Source organism: Mugil cephalus, chromosome 12 (assembly GCF_022458985.1).
Source record: "Mugil cephalus isolate CIBA_MC_2020 chromosome 12, CIBA_Mcephalus_1.1, whole genome shotgun sequence".
In the NCBI taxonomy this organism is placed as follows: Eukaryota; Metazoa; Chordata; class Actinopteri; order Mugiliformes; family Mugilidae; genus Mugil; species Mugil cephalus.
The window spans coordinates 18,947,330-18,964,671 of record NC_061781.1 but is presented as its reverse complement, the minus strand read 5'-3'; the positions used below and the strand labels follow the sequence as shown (position 1 = coordinate 18,964,671).

Sequence of the window (17,342 nt, the reverse complement as noted above, 5' to 3'; positions counted from 1 at the left end):
GTTTATGAAGTGTGTGTATTTGAAGCAAGGATTACCTTATTTATGTAGAGTCCAAGGAATGGTATTCGTAGCGATTGCCACGATGAACAATATTTTCCGACTTGCTTTTGAATAGTTGGGTGAACGTATTAACATGCGAAGAACGCTGGAAAACAATCTGGGCTGCAGTTTTTTCGCATTAACGTGTAGGTTTGACGTCATAATAAATGTGTAAGTGAGCAACGCTGGATTTTTCCTTCCCTATGAGTTGTAACCTTTTTCAATCCCCTCCTTACTTTTCTCTCCATTTCTTCCAGCCCTCTCTATTCCCCGCCTGTCCCTAGTCAAGCAGAGAATCGATTTTTAAACAGGCAAGACTCTGGGGACCAAGCAGAGTACCATTATTGGCCTCATTTAGGCTCCATTGCCACTACGATGGCTCCTCGAGACAATAGGATAGACTCTGTCATGGATACCAAAGCGTAAATGCACATTCCAGCTGAAAACCACTCAGGCCAGCACTTCCTGTGCTCGGGGAGCTTTGGTGAAAAAAAAAAACAAAACGAAGGTTTGAGAGGATGAACTGCAGTGCCTCTCCACACCCGACCGATATAGGCACATCTAGCACATTTCACAGCTGCAGGCAGGATAGAAGGGGAATATGGCAAATGTATATATTCTTTCCACGCTATTTACTGTGTGCCACCTTTCACTTTTTCATCACTGCCACGGTTTTTGTGCAGTCTGCAGCATATGGCAGCGTTCCCACTGTAAACAGCGGCTGCCGAGTCCTCATCAGGGGACCGTGCTCTGTATGTAGCAGCTGTATGTCTGTCAGCAGCCCAAGTGTGCAGAGCCAATCACAGCCTTCCCTTCTCTGTCTCGGATTGAAAGGTTCCATGAGAGGCATCTGCAGTTCCAGTTCGAGTTTATCCCAGACAGGAACGTATTCTATTGTGACCAAACCGCACTGATGAAGGTGAATCATCCACTTTTGGATTGCGTTACAGAGTCCCGGGAATCCTACGCTCCCTCCCTCGGGCTTGTAGTTTGTCTCTAAACACGCACGGAATTGATTCAGTTTTGGAAATGTCTGTCACGCAGACGTTATTCTGAAGCCCTTCTCAGAGTATGAAAGGAGAAAGATTTTGACATGTGGAGCGTTCTGTTGCAACAACAGCTGCACATTTAGACGAGTGTGTTGGCATTGCATCGAATACTTGGATGCCCTCTAACAGCAGATGTCAATATCAGACTGCAGTTTGGCAAATGAGGGATATTATGCTCCACGCTTGATAAAATAAGAATCTATTTGAACAAATCAATAATCATTTGGTGGTATTTTTTATTTACTTAAGTTGATGAGAGGGTATAATTTACCAAATCTACATCGATGCCCAACTCTGTTGCCTGGCTACATGATTCACTACAAAGAGGCAGCATAAAGACTGACCTCAGTCCTCCCACGTTCTTGTCGAGGGACTGTGTTTCAAACAGAACGAGAAAAGAGATTGAGAGAAATCTAAAATATATGGGCGTTTTACCATACATATACCATCCACAATGGGATCTTATTTAAAATAAATAAATAAATATACGATAGTTCAAGTAGACAGACATATAATAGTTTCTTGGATTGATGGATTACATGTAATGTTTTTAAATTAAAAGATAGAATTTTGCAAATCACAAAGTCCGTCATAAAACTGCAGTACAGAAAATACAAAATTAGAATGAGTACACACTCAAAAGTCAAGTATGTGAAGACGCAACTTTCTTCCTCCATAAACTAACCAAGATAAATATCTAGATGTATCTGTATCTGCATGAAGTTGATAAATTGATTTTCACCTCCAGTCTTTTATCCATTATGTAAGAATGAGATAAAAATACATCACAGTCTTGTTGGTGCCGTGTACTGTTTGAGATGAGACGGTTACGCACAAAATTAATTGCGCTGTCAATTGTCTTTACAACAAACACAAACCTACTTGACTGGCAAAGTGTATTTTAAATTGATAGACCTAATTTAGTTCAGAAATTTTTTTTTTCTCAAGGCTGGTGTAGTATGTGTAGAACAGGTGCCTCTGATCTAAACCAGGTCCTAAAATGTGATTTACTATAAAGCAGTAATGATATAACTGGGATTAAAGTAAAAAAATTGCTACAGAAAAAAACGACAATAGCACAAAATGAAAGAATAGTTGTAAATATTACATATCCCTTGCAGGGTTCAATACTATTGTATAGGAACCATTAGTACTAGTAGTGTTTCTCAATTTAAAAGACAAAAATAATATGAAACGTAAAGAAAACCAATGCAACCCATATACGAATGGATGTGCTGTAGGTATGTGTGTGTGCGCACACCTATAAAGCTAAGGGCTGTTTTTAGATAGACTGCTGTTCTGAGTCTGCTTGTGTGTCAGTAGTGGTCCGGCTGCCCCCAGTGGGTGTGCACACTAAATGGCCGAGGAGAGCATTGGCCCCCGGTCGCCATCAAAGGCGGCATTGACTGGAAGCATGAGAGCGTCTCTGCGACCAGTCATCCTTGGACAGCTGACAATGGCCTGGGCACGGGGGGATGTAGCTGAAAGCAATCAACAACAACTGGGGGAAAATGCTTCACTGCTGGCGGAATGCGCTCGAACTCGGACCTCGACAACCCGCAGCTTTGCTCTTGACCGATCTTGGGCGAATGGCTTTAGTTTGCCTGGAAGCTCTTTTAATTAATTACGTTCGGGGAGTTGCTTTTAACGTGCGCGAATGTGCGCGAATGTGCGCGAATGCGCACACAGTCTGTGTGAGTCTATGTTTCGTAGTTAGGTGAACAGCAGGGGTGCGGATTGGCTCAGAATCGCGTGGTAATTAATCTCACTCAGTGGAAAGGTGCATGTTGGGACTGAGGCAGGGGCATAGCTCACCGCACCTTGCTCGTTAGCTCTCACCACCTATGGTCAGCCTCTGGAGATTAACGAGGGCTGGCCGTGGTCAAAAGCGGTCAAACGCGTTTTAACGAAAGCTCACTCAGCCTACCACTGAGCTTATTTTTTTTATTCTGATGCGGTGGTTCGGCGTTGCCCCGGCAGAGCGACTCTCATGGGGCCTGACTCACACTGTGACACATCTGGCAAACAGCAAGAACAAACACACGTGTGCGCGCACACGGGCGCCGCATTGAGCCGGCGTAGGAACAGGTAGACGTACAGTATGCATAGCTGCAGCGTGCCGCGGTATTTACTAGCTATCCCAGCGTGAATCTGTTTGACACAGTGACACACAGAAACGCCTGTGACTCATTCATTTGTAGTGTGTGTTGGAGAGTGTGTGTGTGTGCGTTCGATTGGGCTTTCTGTGTCTCTCTTCCCTTATCTACATCTCTGACCTCTCTGTCACATTTGACAATGGTGTGGCTGGAATTACATGTGGAGGGAGATAATGTTGTAAGATTGAGGCAAATTTATTTTCGCTTTTGAATATTTTTGTTTAAACCTGCACTTTATTGTAACCATCATCAGTTCGTCTCTCTCCGGGCATAGCTTCAAAGGTTATTCTGTACATTCGGCAGCTCCTCTAGCCCATGCATAAATAATGTAGTACTTCACAGTAGATAGGATCGTATACAAACACCGTATATACATACTATGTCTACACCTCATGACTCCGGGACTGTGATCTGAAAACAGCTGTAGAAAATCTTTCCACCTGTCAAATTCGCGTTCAAGATTAGGTGGTTATTACTCATGCAATATTGATCAAAAACCCTCCACTCGACAGCTCCTGTGTGTTTAATGCCTTGCGTTTGCCGCCGTCTAAATAAAGCGGTTCGCTCGCCACCCAGTTCAGAGTACTACACATTTTTCCTTGCGCTCAGAAGAGGCGAACAAAGACAGAGCCCTCGAGCTCTTTCTTCAAGCACTTGTCTTAATGAGCCCCGCGCTTTGGTGAATTAACAGACGGGGCTTCATATAGTATTTTTTTTTTTTTTGTGTTTAAATTTCCAATTTTCCATATGATATCAATTCAACAGTGTGTGAATAAGAACCCTTTTTTAATTTTTTAAATTAGTGTTGAGGAAAATTGAATTTTACTCTTTCTTCCTGTTACTCGCAGCGCAAACACTAAACCCAAAGAAATTAACGAGCGTCAGAACTTCAAGAAAGCAGCGGGATTAATTACTTTCAGATTCATACTTTAAATGTCTACATTTTTGGTCCTATTGAGGCGGGAAGCCACTTCTGCCATATCACGCCATCAATCGCCTACAGCTTGCTATGCCGATGTAGCGGATCATTCCTCCAGCTTCTCACTCAATTCAGCGAGAGTGTGTATTTGTTAGTAATGAGTTGAAAATCAAAGTATTTTTACCTGTAATGTGTGAATCTGTGTGAGTCCTGACGAATCTAAAAATTGGACCATGAGAGCAACGTACCCGGAGTCCAGTACGCACACAGACACACGAGATGCACACAGCAGAAGGAGAGTGTTAGCAGCAAATAGCAGGAGGTGATAATTGAATTTGAGGGAGAGATGCAGCTACCTTGGAAGGTACAGTCCCACCACAATGGCAGCCGACAGTAAATTCCTATGCTCCTTTGTCAGGGTGAATCAGCCGGCTGTGCTAGGCCTTGCCCCTCATTTTCTGGTAAGAAAAAAAAAAAAAAAAAAAAGAGGAAAAAAGCAGCGGGCAAACGGCATGTGCGCCACGGTGTGTGATGATGTGTGCATGCCTCATGCATCGCTGAAGCGCGGATATCACGCCATGCCTCTGTGTGCGCACTCCTCGAACGCACCTGCTCCCGACGCCGGAAAAAAGCGCGGTCAAGCAGTCGCCTACGTGCGAGCATCGCCGGGGGGACATGTTAAAGGAAAAACATACGTGTGCTCTGTTTGGTTCTGCGAGGTCGATCAGTCGGATCGCACACGAGGTTTTGGGATAGTTTCATTGAGCAACATCAGTTCGACATCAAAGTGCTGCCCTGGAGGTTGTAGCTGCATTCAGGTACTTCTGGAAAAGGCCTGATGAGTGAGCCGCTTAAACTCAGATAAACTGAACTGACTCTTTTGCGTCTACAAGACTTTTCAGTCTTGTGGTGTAGAGGAGAATTAAAGGTGTTAAATATAGTGTGTTGCTCCCAGTGTGCATAACAAAATGATGAAATGGCCTTTGAAAGTTGAGTGATGAAAGTTTAAAAGAAAAAAACAGCCTGACACTCTAAGAAATATAAGGGGGGAGGGGGAGAGCTGAGGGGAGACACGTCACGTTTGGTCTTCATGGTGGTCGTGTGAGGTGCACAAGGCCTCTCTATATGTAAGGATTGCTGGTGATGTCATGGCTGGCAGGACTCAAAGCCCACTGAGCCTGTGAAGGCGTGACATGACTGGGACACAGAGGAGGGTCACTGGCGTTAGTCTCATGAATTGAGCTGTGTTGGTGGTGGTGTGGGGGGGGGAAGCTCTTTATTGTGCAGCTACAAACACGGAGCCTGCCGATCAAACTTTTATCTTTTGTATTTTGGAAATGCGCAATTATTGGCAGGCTTACATAAAAAAAAAAATAGTTGCAGAATGTATGTGAAAGACGTGCAACAAAGTTCCCCCAGCCGGTCAAACTACCGTACAGATGTTGTGGTTATGTGGTTCTCGTCTCAGCCCATATAGTAATTAATGCAGGAATCCAGTCTGCACATTACAGAACGAGAGAAATGAAGCTGGCTAATTATAAAGCACGAATTTGACAGGTACTGTGCAGTACGTGGGCTGCACAGACCAGAGAAAGTAACGTGCTGCCACACTGGTGATATCTTTCACTTTTTTATCGTTCTTCTCTTATGTCTGTGGTCCTGTACGTTTCTTGACTTTTCAGTTTTTTTACACTTGGCATTGTTTTTTTTTTTGCAGCTTCAAATACCTGCAGCCTCCAGATAAACTGGTGACCTGTCCAAGGTGTGCCCTGCCTCTCGCGCAGTAGCTGGGTTTACATGGCGCCAAATTTTCCGACTACAATCAGTTTAGAAGCCGAAACCGAATGAAAATGCTCCATGTAAACACCTCAGTCGGAACAGACAGGTCCAAGCCAAATTAAATTTTATTTGGTTTCACAGGTGGAATATTTCTTTTTCCAAATCGACCGAAAGTCATGTAAACGGTCGACCTGAAACCTTCAATAGGAATGAGAAAAAAAGTCTCCATGTAAACCTGGCTGCTGATCCCCACCACCCCCACCTTGACCCTCTAGAGGACAAGCGGTTACAGAAAACGAATGAACTAACAAATACATGTCGTACGCTTATCTTGTTAAATTTCTCAAAAAAAATATTACAGCAGTAGTTTTGGATGTGTTTATGTTTAAAGAGAGATGGTCATTACGATTGCCGTGTCCAAAATCTGTTTGTTGGAGCTTTGAAATAGCCACAAACAGACTCGGGGGTCACATCTGCAACAAACCCACACCCACATATTTAGAAACCAGCTTATTGCCAAGTTGTTTTGAAGGCCTTTTAGCAGCACAAAGAAGAGCAAATCCTTCAGCTGTGGCATTTGCCAGAATGTTATTGGCAGAGCGGTCTTTATCGACTGAAAGTTGTTCCCTAGTAGAATGCGATGGAGGAGGAGAGAAAGGCTCCCTTTTAAAGCAGGAGTTGCGAGTGCCGTGTAAACACCCCCTGAGCGAGGCTCCTTTCATTTGCTATGCTAATCTGGAGGACACGTGACTCGCTGCAGATTCCAGGGTCCCTCCTGGCTCTGTCTCTCTTCGTTTCTGTCTTCACATGCCAGGGTCCCGTCTCCTCCTTTTCAGGTTCATTGAGTTAATTTGCTGTGTTGTGAGTGTTGTGCCCCCCCCCCCCCCTCGTTTCTTTTTTATCACAGAGTGAGATTGACAGAAACATGGATCTGGCTGCTGCTGAATTTCCTCCTCCTCTCCTATAGTAGTCGTTTGGTTGTCCGGTACCTCAGAGACATCCAGCTACACTGACTGACAAGAGCATTGAGCTTTGATTGTGCTGCCTCTCCCAGCTCTGCTCCTGTCTGTGCTTAAAATGAAACAGTGTTAGAAATAGTAATGAAAAACTTCATGCATTTGTAATGTATCCTTATTCGGTTTTGTCGCCCAGAGCTGGTGACGATTTTGGTAAATATGAAGCTACTTTCAGCAGGTGGCAAAGCCAGCTCAGCACAAGACTAGGAACAGGGTTTGCCCTCAGTTAACACAGTCCAGTCTTCACAGCAGGGAAAGCAGATGTGTATTAAGATTCGAGACTCTAAGCAGTTACTGCTCATAGCCAAGAAATCATTGTGTAAAGATATATAGATACTTTTTTGTTTTGATCCCCCCCAAAGTCCCCATAGTCCTCATGAAATTTAATTTATTTTTATAAGTTTCCAGCACTATTCCTCACACTTTGACATATAATATAACATAATATAACAGAGCTAAGTTCCCCTTCATGAGTGTTATAATGCTGTTGTTTTAGTTTGTGTTGTGTGAACTGTACAATCATTCAGGTGGATGTAGCTGGTGGATGTGCTGTTAAACTGTGCTGAGATAAACACACAAGTATTTCTGCTTCTACTCTGGTATTTTGAAAACAATAAACGTCATGAAGCTATGATTTAGTGCAAGAAAGTTATATTAGAATTTATTGTTTTCTACTAGTGTACCTAATGAACTGACATTATTGGGCCTGTATCTGTCCCAATAATGACCAAATATAGATTTGTAACTATTCGTAACTACATTATATTGATTGGCATTTTGAAAACTATTTACTAATCTTTATCCAGTCAAACATTTCCTTGATTTTTCATGCATCTCCCTCCTCTTGTGTCTCACCTTCGTCAGCTTTTTTGTCCTGAAACAAACTGTCCATTGTATAGCCTTTTTAGTTTTTGTGCTGGTAAAATTTTGTAGACTTTTGAACGATCCCAGAGGACCAGTCCTTCTAGTTTCTGGACTTTCTGAGTTAGCCAAAGCAGCTCTTGTCAGGAAACCAATTTTAAACTTTTACTTATTTACTTTATGTTTTTTCAATTTTTATGGGGCATTCCTCTTGGCTAGCGTCTTACGCTAATCAAATTTATACAGCAGCAGCAGCAGCAGCCGTGGCTCTAGGTCAGGAGGCCTGGAGCGCCTTAAGATGTTGACCATCTGAGTCAGGCAGGTTAGGAGGTAATTACTACATGTTAGATTGTGTAATTTACTCAGAGAAGATGAGGAGAAGAGAAGAATGAGTCATCAATTAATATAATATATATGTCGATTAGGGGTATGGGAAGGATATTTGCTATACCTCTGTCAGTAACAAGTTTTTATTTAATGAAAACTGTGGTTAAAAGTGGTGTTTCTTACACATGTAATTATTTCTATATTGATTCTCCAGCATCTTAGGGAATCGTTTTTCATGAAATATATCCTTGTAATGATAACTCGTCTCAATTGCAATCATGAAAGAAAATCATTACAAGAAAGACCCCCTGGGGGAATGTGGAAGATGGTGTGTTGATCCGAGTGTCCAAGTGTGTGTGTTTGTGTGTGTGTGTGTGCATACAGTATATGGCCGTGCAAACATTTGCACAGCAGTGCGTGTTCTTGCTTGATGTAATGTTTGCAGAACGTCCCTCCACGGTGACACTTACTCTTGTCTAGTGGCAACAACGAGGCTCGTGCATGGACAGTGACTGATGGCTGTTTCCCTCTTTTCCTCTCTCTTCTCCCGTCCCTCCTTCCCCTTCCTTTCGTTCTTCTCTTTTCAGACTGTGAGGACGGGGGAGGGAAGATGAGACCTCCCAGCCCTCTGCTGATCCTGCTGTACGTCACCCTGTCCAAGAGTGTAAAGGTGGTCTCCAAGAGAGGCTCAGGTATTTCGTGCGCTCTCTTCTCCTACGTCTCATGTGGCTTCCAGTCCGAAGCCTGTGTTTGTGTGTTTGATGATATATGTCAACAACTGTTTTTAATAATGTGTGTCCCAGTGCTTTCTCTTACGGTGGCCCCCAACCATCTATAGCTGGCGCCGTTGTTGATGCAATTTGGGGGACTTCTGGTGGATTTTATTGACGTAACTTAATTGCTGTTGTGCAGTGCTTTTGTATGCTCAACACAGTCTTAAACCTATATTGCAGTTATTGTAAATATCGGATTCCGTTTTGCTTGTGAAAAGAAAAAAAAAATATTATACCCCTGATTTTGCAGGCTGTGTTTCGTGATGCATGCTTAAAAATATTGTTAAGAAAGATGATAGGCAGGTAATTGCAAAGGATATGGCTCTCACCACAATGGGAGAGCTGTTTGGTAATTTAGCTGCAAACGCAGATTTTTCTGATAGTGTCTCCGGAGCGTGTGTCTTAATGACAAGATATATAGTGTACTCCTTAGAATTAGCTGGACCTACCTCAATCTCCGGAGAGAGTGACAGCTCCCAAATGATCCAATTGCTCAGTGACTGGGTCACCAAGGGTTAATGTGAAACTCATTTTGGCTCTAAATGCCAGCAAATTGAACATCAATTGTGAACAAATGCAAAGGTCACAAGAGAAAATGGAGAGCAAAAAGACTGAAAGTAGAAACTTTTCATGGACATGAATACTGGGGAATTGAGGAGGCTGTTAAACCATTGTGAAGACAAGCTGCTGCTCCGGGGCAACAGCAGGCTTTGTACATTTATTGCAATTTTATGCAGAAATTATTTGCAATGAGCGGTAAATCACAGACGTACAAACAATACTTAAAAAAATGTTTTATTTTATCATATCATGATTATAAATGTTGGACAGCCCAGCAAAGTCTGCGGCGGTTTTTCAGTCTTTTTCCTTGTTACACGGCTGAGGCCAGGAAAACAAGCTATTAGCAAAGACAGAGTGAAACGTCCAACTTGCTATATGTGCCGCCAGCCATCAGTGATTCAGCCTATCCGTTACTTCCCCGGCTTTTAAAGTTGTTTCTAGAATCCAGAGAGGGAAATAGCAGCGCAGCCCAAGACGGTGGCTTAAACAAGCACAGATGACTGTGAAAGGGGCACCACGGAGGCACGCATTTCCCTTCATCAGCTGCATAATATCTGCCTGCTGTGTATTGTGTAACTTCTGAGGCTCACAATAAGAAAAAAATTCAATGAGCCTGACAATGAAAAAGAATATGAAGAGGAGGGAGATGAACTGGATGAGAGGAGAAACTGTGATCTGGGAAAGAAAATAGTGGCGAGATTCACAATACATTGTGTGTAGACTTATGCCTGGTAAAGTGAAAGTACTTAAAAGTGTTCCAGACATAGTGCAGTTCATTTGCTCTTCACGCTTTATATGAAACCACCTTAACTTTAAATAATTCAGAAAACTGTGTTGGACACCAACCTAAACTCACAGTACTGTAATCAATCATACTTCCATCAGACCTGTAAGAATAGTTAAAAAAAAAGATCAATGCAATATGATCTGTCTTTAATACCTAATTGGTTCTGTCTCACACACACACACACACACACACACACACACACACACACACACACACACACACACACACACACAGCAGTGGTTGTAGGCTTCGGTCCATGGAGGGTTTCCACATAGATCAGACTCGGGACAGCACATCAGATCAATCAAGTGGGTCCTCTGGGCTCTTCGGTCAAATATCGATAGCAGTAAAGTCAATATTACCCTCCCAAGTGCGGGGTCAAAGGTGATTGACTGTCACTGTGCAGTTTGGCTATTTAATAGCACTTTGAAAGGCTCTTCTGCTTGCCTGAAAGATTATAAATGGACGCACATGGAAAATCAAACGAGAACACATAAAACTTGTAATTTGGGACGTGGACATCGCCACGTGGTCTCTCTTTGTCTTTTCCCCTGTCACACATGGATACATGCGTACATGAAAATATATAGGACAGTAAGTGTATACACAAAACAATGGAACAGACGTAAGCATTAGCCTGACTAGTGCTGTATAAATTAAAAAAAAAAAAATTGTGTGCTTTCAATCTGAAAAGCTGAAATTAAGACTAATATAATAAAGTGTCATTTTAATTGCGTACCTTGAATCTTGAGTTCCTCTACGTGTCGAAAGACTGTACCAGTGCCGTTAATTCACTTATTCCATTTTTCTTCCGTTTCAGTAAATGCCCTCCACTTTCTTTACCATGCTAGCCTCTGACAAGCTCCACAAAATTGAGGTTAGGCGTTGGTGCTAAAGATTACATATAATGGGAAAAGAGATTAATTGGCTGATAAAGCCCCTAGTGGGTGATTGTTTTCTGGTTCAAAGGTTTGGGACATTTGTCTTCATGTGCTGGAGATGAAAGAGACGGAGCAGGTGGACTCTCATGGCTGCTATTAAATTTGCTTCGAATGACCACCCATGGCCTCGTATGTAGACCTAGGTCAAAGTCATTTATAGGTAGTTATCATTATTGTTCTTTGAAAACCAGAACTTTTGGAACAAACTCAGAGTAGGAGAGAGGAAGAGAAAGTTTGAGACAAAGAGAGAGACTTTTGTTTGGATTACTGTTGTAATGAGTTGCTTGTGGGCCGTTCTCCTTCAGCTGGGAATACTCTGTTGTTTCAGTAGCATTGTGGGAAGAGGTGGGAATTTGACTCCGCAACCTTGAATAGCTACGAGTAAGGGATCAGCTGTGAGGGTTTGATTAGCCCCCAAGAGGCACTGGATAGAGCAACCATTCAATTGATTTTCCCTCCCAATGTCCGGGTGGCATTCCCAGTGTTGTAACACTCCACAATCCTATAATTATTCAATGTGGAGTCTGCTTGGGCCTGTATTACCCGGGATAATGAGTTTCCCAAAGGTGTGGAGGCTGCATGTGTCTCCCTCGTTCTTTGTGCCACGCTTCGCACCGCTTTTAATGACCCCTCAAGCTCGGCAGAATTAGATATCAGATGGGGTTGTTGCCTGTTTGTGATTCTTGTTGTATTTGTGCGCCGGGTCTCTGAATGCATGGGTGAGCTCCTCATGCACAGGTCATGTCTGACCCACCTCTTGGAGTATATGTATGCTGCGCTTCTGCAAATGAGAGTTTTTTTTCCCCCTGGTGTGATCGTGCAGTCGGCTGACCAGGGCTATGCTGACGCTGCATGAGATTCACTCCCAGGGACTGCGAGCAGTTCTCCGACAGAAACAAGCTGTCAGGGTCCATCCATCAGACTCCAATTGTCTCTTCTTGGTCCGACTCGGCCCGGTCCGACCTGAGCGTGCCCGTTCCAGTTTCCCTGTTGGAGATCTGCCCATAAAGATCCGGACTTTAATCAGACAAGACAGGGACTCTTTGACTGGGGTCTCAGCCTGTCCACAAAACCAATTACCAGTTTGCAGCAGGCTCTAAGCCACACTTAGATTATATTGAATATGGTTGTGAATTTTAGGACAAAACACAACACAATGCACGCTTAAACATTGTGTAACGTAAGATAACATGGAGGTCAAATGATTACATGTGGTGTCTAAGTATCGCTGAAAGGATAGATGGATTAGATCAACAGAAAAGTATGTTTACGATCATTCAGTTAGTCTTTTATCAGATAAAACTGTCAAATATATTTGATGGTCACTCCTTTCCGTAATGAGATTTCATTTTTATGATTTCTATTTTCATGACTGCTGTCAGGCAGAAGATTTGATGACAATGGCTGTGCTGTTGTAGCTTCCCATAAGAACATGGGATTTATGACCAAAATAGTTCATTTAAAACATATACATTTTTAATAACAAATATAGTTTTACATCTTGTATTTATTAGCACAACGAAAAGAAGATTAGAGTCAGAATCCAATCACCGGTTCTGACATTTTTAGCTCACGTAGATTATCACAAATTTCCAAGTCCGTGCGAAGCTTTCACCTCACTTTCCAGAGTATGAATCTGGAGCTGGCCTGGGATCAAAACGAAAAGCAAATTTAGAAATATCCCCCCGTGGATCCTCTCAAACACCTATTGCCACCGCTACCGTTCACTGGCCTGGATCAGAGTATCAGCCGAGATCAGTCAAGAAAATCATCACTGTGGGAAGTTGAGGATGGAATGGCAGTGGTTTAAGTTGGCCAGTCAACCAAATAAACCTCTTTGGATTCAGACCTTGGGCAGCCAACATTCCCCCCCAGTCTTTTAAAACACACTTGCTCTCCACCAAAGCAATATCCTCCTTCCAGCCGGACACTTTTTGGAATTGAGCTGAAGTCACAATGAGATTATCCGGAGATGACACAACATTAAGTAGAATGGGGACTTAGGACTAAATCCAAGAGGCTCCGAAAAGTGGCCACTCGGATCAAACATTTCTGAAAGTAACTGTACTAAGTTGTGAACTTTGTAAAGAAAGACAGACAATAATGACAAGGCGACATTTCTACCATTTTTTCTGGTCAAAACTAACCTGAATGACTGAGATGGTCAACATGTTAAGGAGCTCCAGGCACAGTTCAACTGATACTATTTTAGTAGGAGCTGTTAAGGTTCAATATTGTTGTAGTCATATTTGAGCATCCATCATATTTTTTTTTAGCATATTTCCTCTGATGGCAAAAAAAAAGTTTATTACTTCTCAAAGAACCAAGAAGCCCACTAGCTTTTTAATTGACTCCTTAGGCAACTCAAAATCACATCAGTTATTCCACCAATGTTTCTGACACTACATCAAATTTGAGCTGATTTAATTTACACAGCCCTGTTTTTAAATCCAAGAGGTCAGGATGAATAACCTCAGACTGTTGCAGTCTCGGGCGCCAAAGCTGTGTCGAAGAGGAGCAAAAATACTGTGCTGAGCACTGCGCTCCTTATACCCATCAGTCAGTGTCACCTGGGCAAAGGAGGAGTGTAGTGTATCATTATGAGAAGGGTGCAGTGTGTTTTGTCTTATGCCCCAGACTCACAAGACAGACAATAGCCCTGATTATGAATTGCTCACAGCTGCAACCCTGCACCATAACAGCCTCTGTTGTCTCTGCTGTCCCATACAGAGACAAAAGATAACCACTGTATGAACGCTTTGTCCATTTATGCACTCCAAATGTCATAAGAGGGCCAGACAATACACATCACTAAACACATCCAAGGCCTGCTAGCCGGTCTGTTAGCTGGAATAATGGCTTTTAAACACAGCCTGTAGGGATGGGTGAACATGCTGCAGTGGAAAACAACAGTCTGAACTCAGCTCCAGTACGAGAATCTGGAAACGTGTCTGTGTCTTACATTTAACCCAGGAGAGCCACTAGTTTACCTGAAACACAGGAAGTGGAGTGTGCGGCTGGTTGCAGACAATGTAAATACATATATAGCATAACCGAAGAAACACCCAGACACCTCAATAATTAATTTGCATGTCTTTGTCACTTAATAACCGCTTTCTTTCACCTTGTTTACAATTGAAATAAGGTCTGAATCCCAAATGCCACAAATAGAATGTCTAAAGGTTATCAGCATCGTACAAAGGACAAATATTTGTTCTGTTAATAAGATATCTTCCAAAAATCTTTTCAGTATTCATTACAGTTGAATGCTCCTGTTCACATTAAAATTCATGAAAATGCGTTTAACTCCTCTCCATTTATTATCTAGGTTATTAAGCCCTAAATAGAGACATGTAAAATCTAAAATAATTAAGCCAGAAACAGCTGCTGCACAAAGGGGTTCATTTTTTTTTTTTTTTTTTCAGTTTTACTCTCTTTTATTTTGATATGTGGAATATTTTTCTTTCTTTTCAGTTTCATAATTATCATAACTTCGTACATTATATTCACTGAACCTGGTTTGCGCCTTTTCACAGTGCGTATTGTTGTGGTGGTTCAAATTTCAAAAAGAAAGAAAGGGGAGAAGAAAGGAAATGACTATATCAAAAATCGCTGCAGTCACCTTGTGTCTACATACTCTGATATGACAGGGAATTGGCATCAAATGATCCCAGCAGGGGATGTCAAGAAAGTGTGTGGGGGGTGGGGTGGGGATGGGGGGTGCACTATGTGATTGTATTCATGTGACTTGCGATATCCCAACCCTTGGCCCCTCGCTGTTTCTCTGAGTGAGGATAAAAAAACTATACAGCCAATATTCTAGATGACTCTGCAAAGTCCCGCTCCAAATCCCTGATAAGAGCCCGTCATGGATAACTGTAAATCTGACATGGCCCCAAGGCAGTGTGGGGGATGAAGTCTGTGGCACTGACGCCTGAAGAACCACTCGATGAGCGTAAGAACAGGAATCCAAAATCCAGTCAGTCACTCAGTGATTTATTTGTCAAGGTGCTCCTCTTTCATGTTGCAAATCTTTCTCCTGCAATTTCTCGAACACTTGGAAACCGAAATGAGTCCGTCCATCAAATTCCTCTGTCAAGTAGATGAGCTAAACAACATACACAAATAAGATGTAGAGGGACATTGTCTCTACTTGTCATGCCTCTCTCATACCCCCGGGGCATCCGAGATGCCTGTATTGGACGTTCATCCCTCTCATTTCTAGGGCAGGAAAGGAGTGTAATAGTTTATTGACAGATCAACTGTCCACTTTGACGTCCATACGCGCTAATATATGGCCGTAGCCGGTCTCCAGTAAAAAGGCCGATCACTCTGGATGTTTAATTTGACGCTTCTATTGCAGTTTCAGTCTCCTTCCTGTCTCTCTCATCGTGTCTGTTGCATCACATTACTAAACCAATCGCATTTGATGCTCATTAACGATGCCGCGCTCGCCCTTGGTGCATTCTCTTGGTGTGAGCCGCGAAGCAGGAATGTCAAACTGAGGATGTATTGATGATAAGTAGAGAATATTTGCACCTGTATTTACACACGCAAGACATTTATTTGAAAAGACGCCGACACACAGGAAGACATGAACTTCTTATCAATAGATAAATAGATGCTGTGTATTTGTCAGCATGTAGTTATGGACATGCAAATTCACATTCAGAAATATATGTGTGTGTACATGCAGGTGGTAAAAAAAAAAAAAAAGAAAGTAGGACACATTGGAATTTTTTGTTTATTGTTTCCTGTTGGCTCACAACACACACACCGATGCACTGGCTGTCCTGGCCTGGTCAATACCGCTCTCTCTAAATGATGAGGAATGGCCAGCACTGCAGTAACACTGTGCTGGGAGATTGATCACATGCAGACTACTGGAGATTAAATGGCTTTCTAGTGGAAAGCCCTGGATGGTGCATTGTGCAGATAGGAAGCTTGTTTTCTTTGCTCAGTTTACGCACCCTTAAGAAGGGTAAAATATGCAAGATGTGATATTTCTTCATTGGAAGGTGTAGGATTGCATTTGCCGGGCAGCGCAGTGGCTCTGTGGTTAGCGCTGATTCCTCCCAGTGAGAAGAGTCGAGTCCGACTTGGGACTTTCTGCACGTCCTCCCTGTGTCTGCGAGGGTTTTCTCCGGGTACTCCGGTTTCCTCCCACTCTCCAAAGACATGCTTGTAAGATTATCTGGTGATTCCAAATTGCCCGTTGGTGCGAGTGTGAGTGCCCGATGATGAGAGGCGTGATGAGGCCCCAGCAAAACCCCCACGACCCTAATGAGGATAAGCGATAGTCAAAGATGAAGAACTATTTTGGTTACAGAAGTACAGAGCAAGGAAGTTGTTGATTGTGCCATCTGTCAAAAAAATTGGAAATAGTATGTTTGCGGTTTAGGCTACTGTTGTAGTTTCAGGTGTCAGAATCAGAATCAGGAAAAACTTTATTTATCCCCGAGGGGCAATTAGGAAGACAAAGAGCGGTACATAAAATTAAAGAGCAAGAGAAGAAAAACACAAAGTTAGGTGGGCAAAAGCAACATATTCTGTGCAATGGCAGGGCCTGCTGCCAGTAACAAAGAATCGAGGTGAATAGTAGTAAATATGAAATAAATATATGTAAAATAGCAGATTTGGTGCGGAGATGAGGGTCCGACAGAACAGTGATACGTACGCAAGTTTGTCCATTGCCAGATGTATGATAATGATTCAGACACACGCACAACTATGAGTAGTATTTATACAGCAAGTTTTTAAATCCGGTCGTTTTCCATCTAAAGGCCATCCGAGGCTGGAAATTATTCCCTCCAGTTAATGCGTGCACGAGAAAATTACATGTATGTATGTGTGTGTTGGCGCGTGTGTCCTGGTGTGTTGGCTACCGTGTGCTGAGGCTGGAGGCTGTATATTCCGTGATTAGAGAGACATGTGGCGTAATATGTGTATGCTGGTCTCCACTGATAATGAAGCAATTATGGTGAGGAATCATTCATGTTAGTGGCACAAGTAAATATAATGTAATATTTGGCCTATGCACAGATCTAATGGTATGTGTGTGTGTGTGTGTGTGTGTGTGTGTGTGTGTGTGTGTGTTTAAATGAGTGGGTTTATATCTACTACAGAAATAATCT

General features: G+C 42.7%; 1 protein-coding gene across 4 annotated transcripts in view; it reads left to right on the top strand.

Moving 5' to 3' along the window:
• The window catches only part of il1rapl1a (interleukin 1 receptor accessory protein-like 1a), a 142,686-nt gene that overhangs the window by 11,869 nt on the left and 113,475 nt on the right, over positions 1-17,342 (top strand). For all 4 annotated transcript variants that reach the window (XM_047601467.1, XM_047601465.1, XM_047601466.1 and 1 more), the window contains exon 2: positions 8,734-8,838. In XM_047601467.1, the coding sequence (XP_047457423.1) occupies positions 8,757-8,838 (82 nt within the window). In that variant the 5' untranslated portion in view covers positions 8,734-8,756. The remainder of the gene's footprint in view (positions 1-8,733; positions 8,839-17,342) is intronic.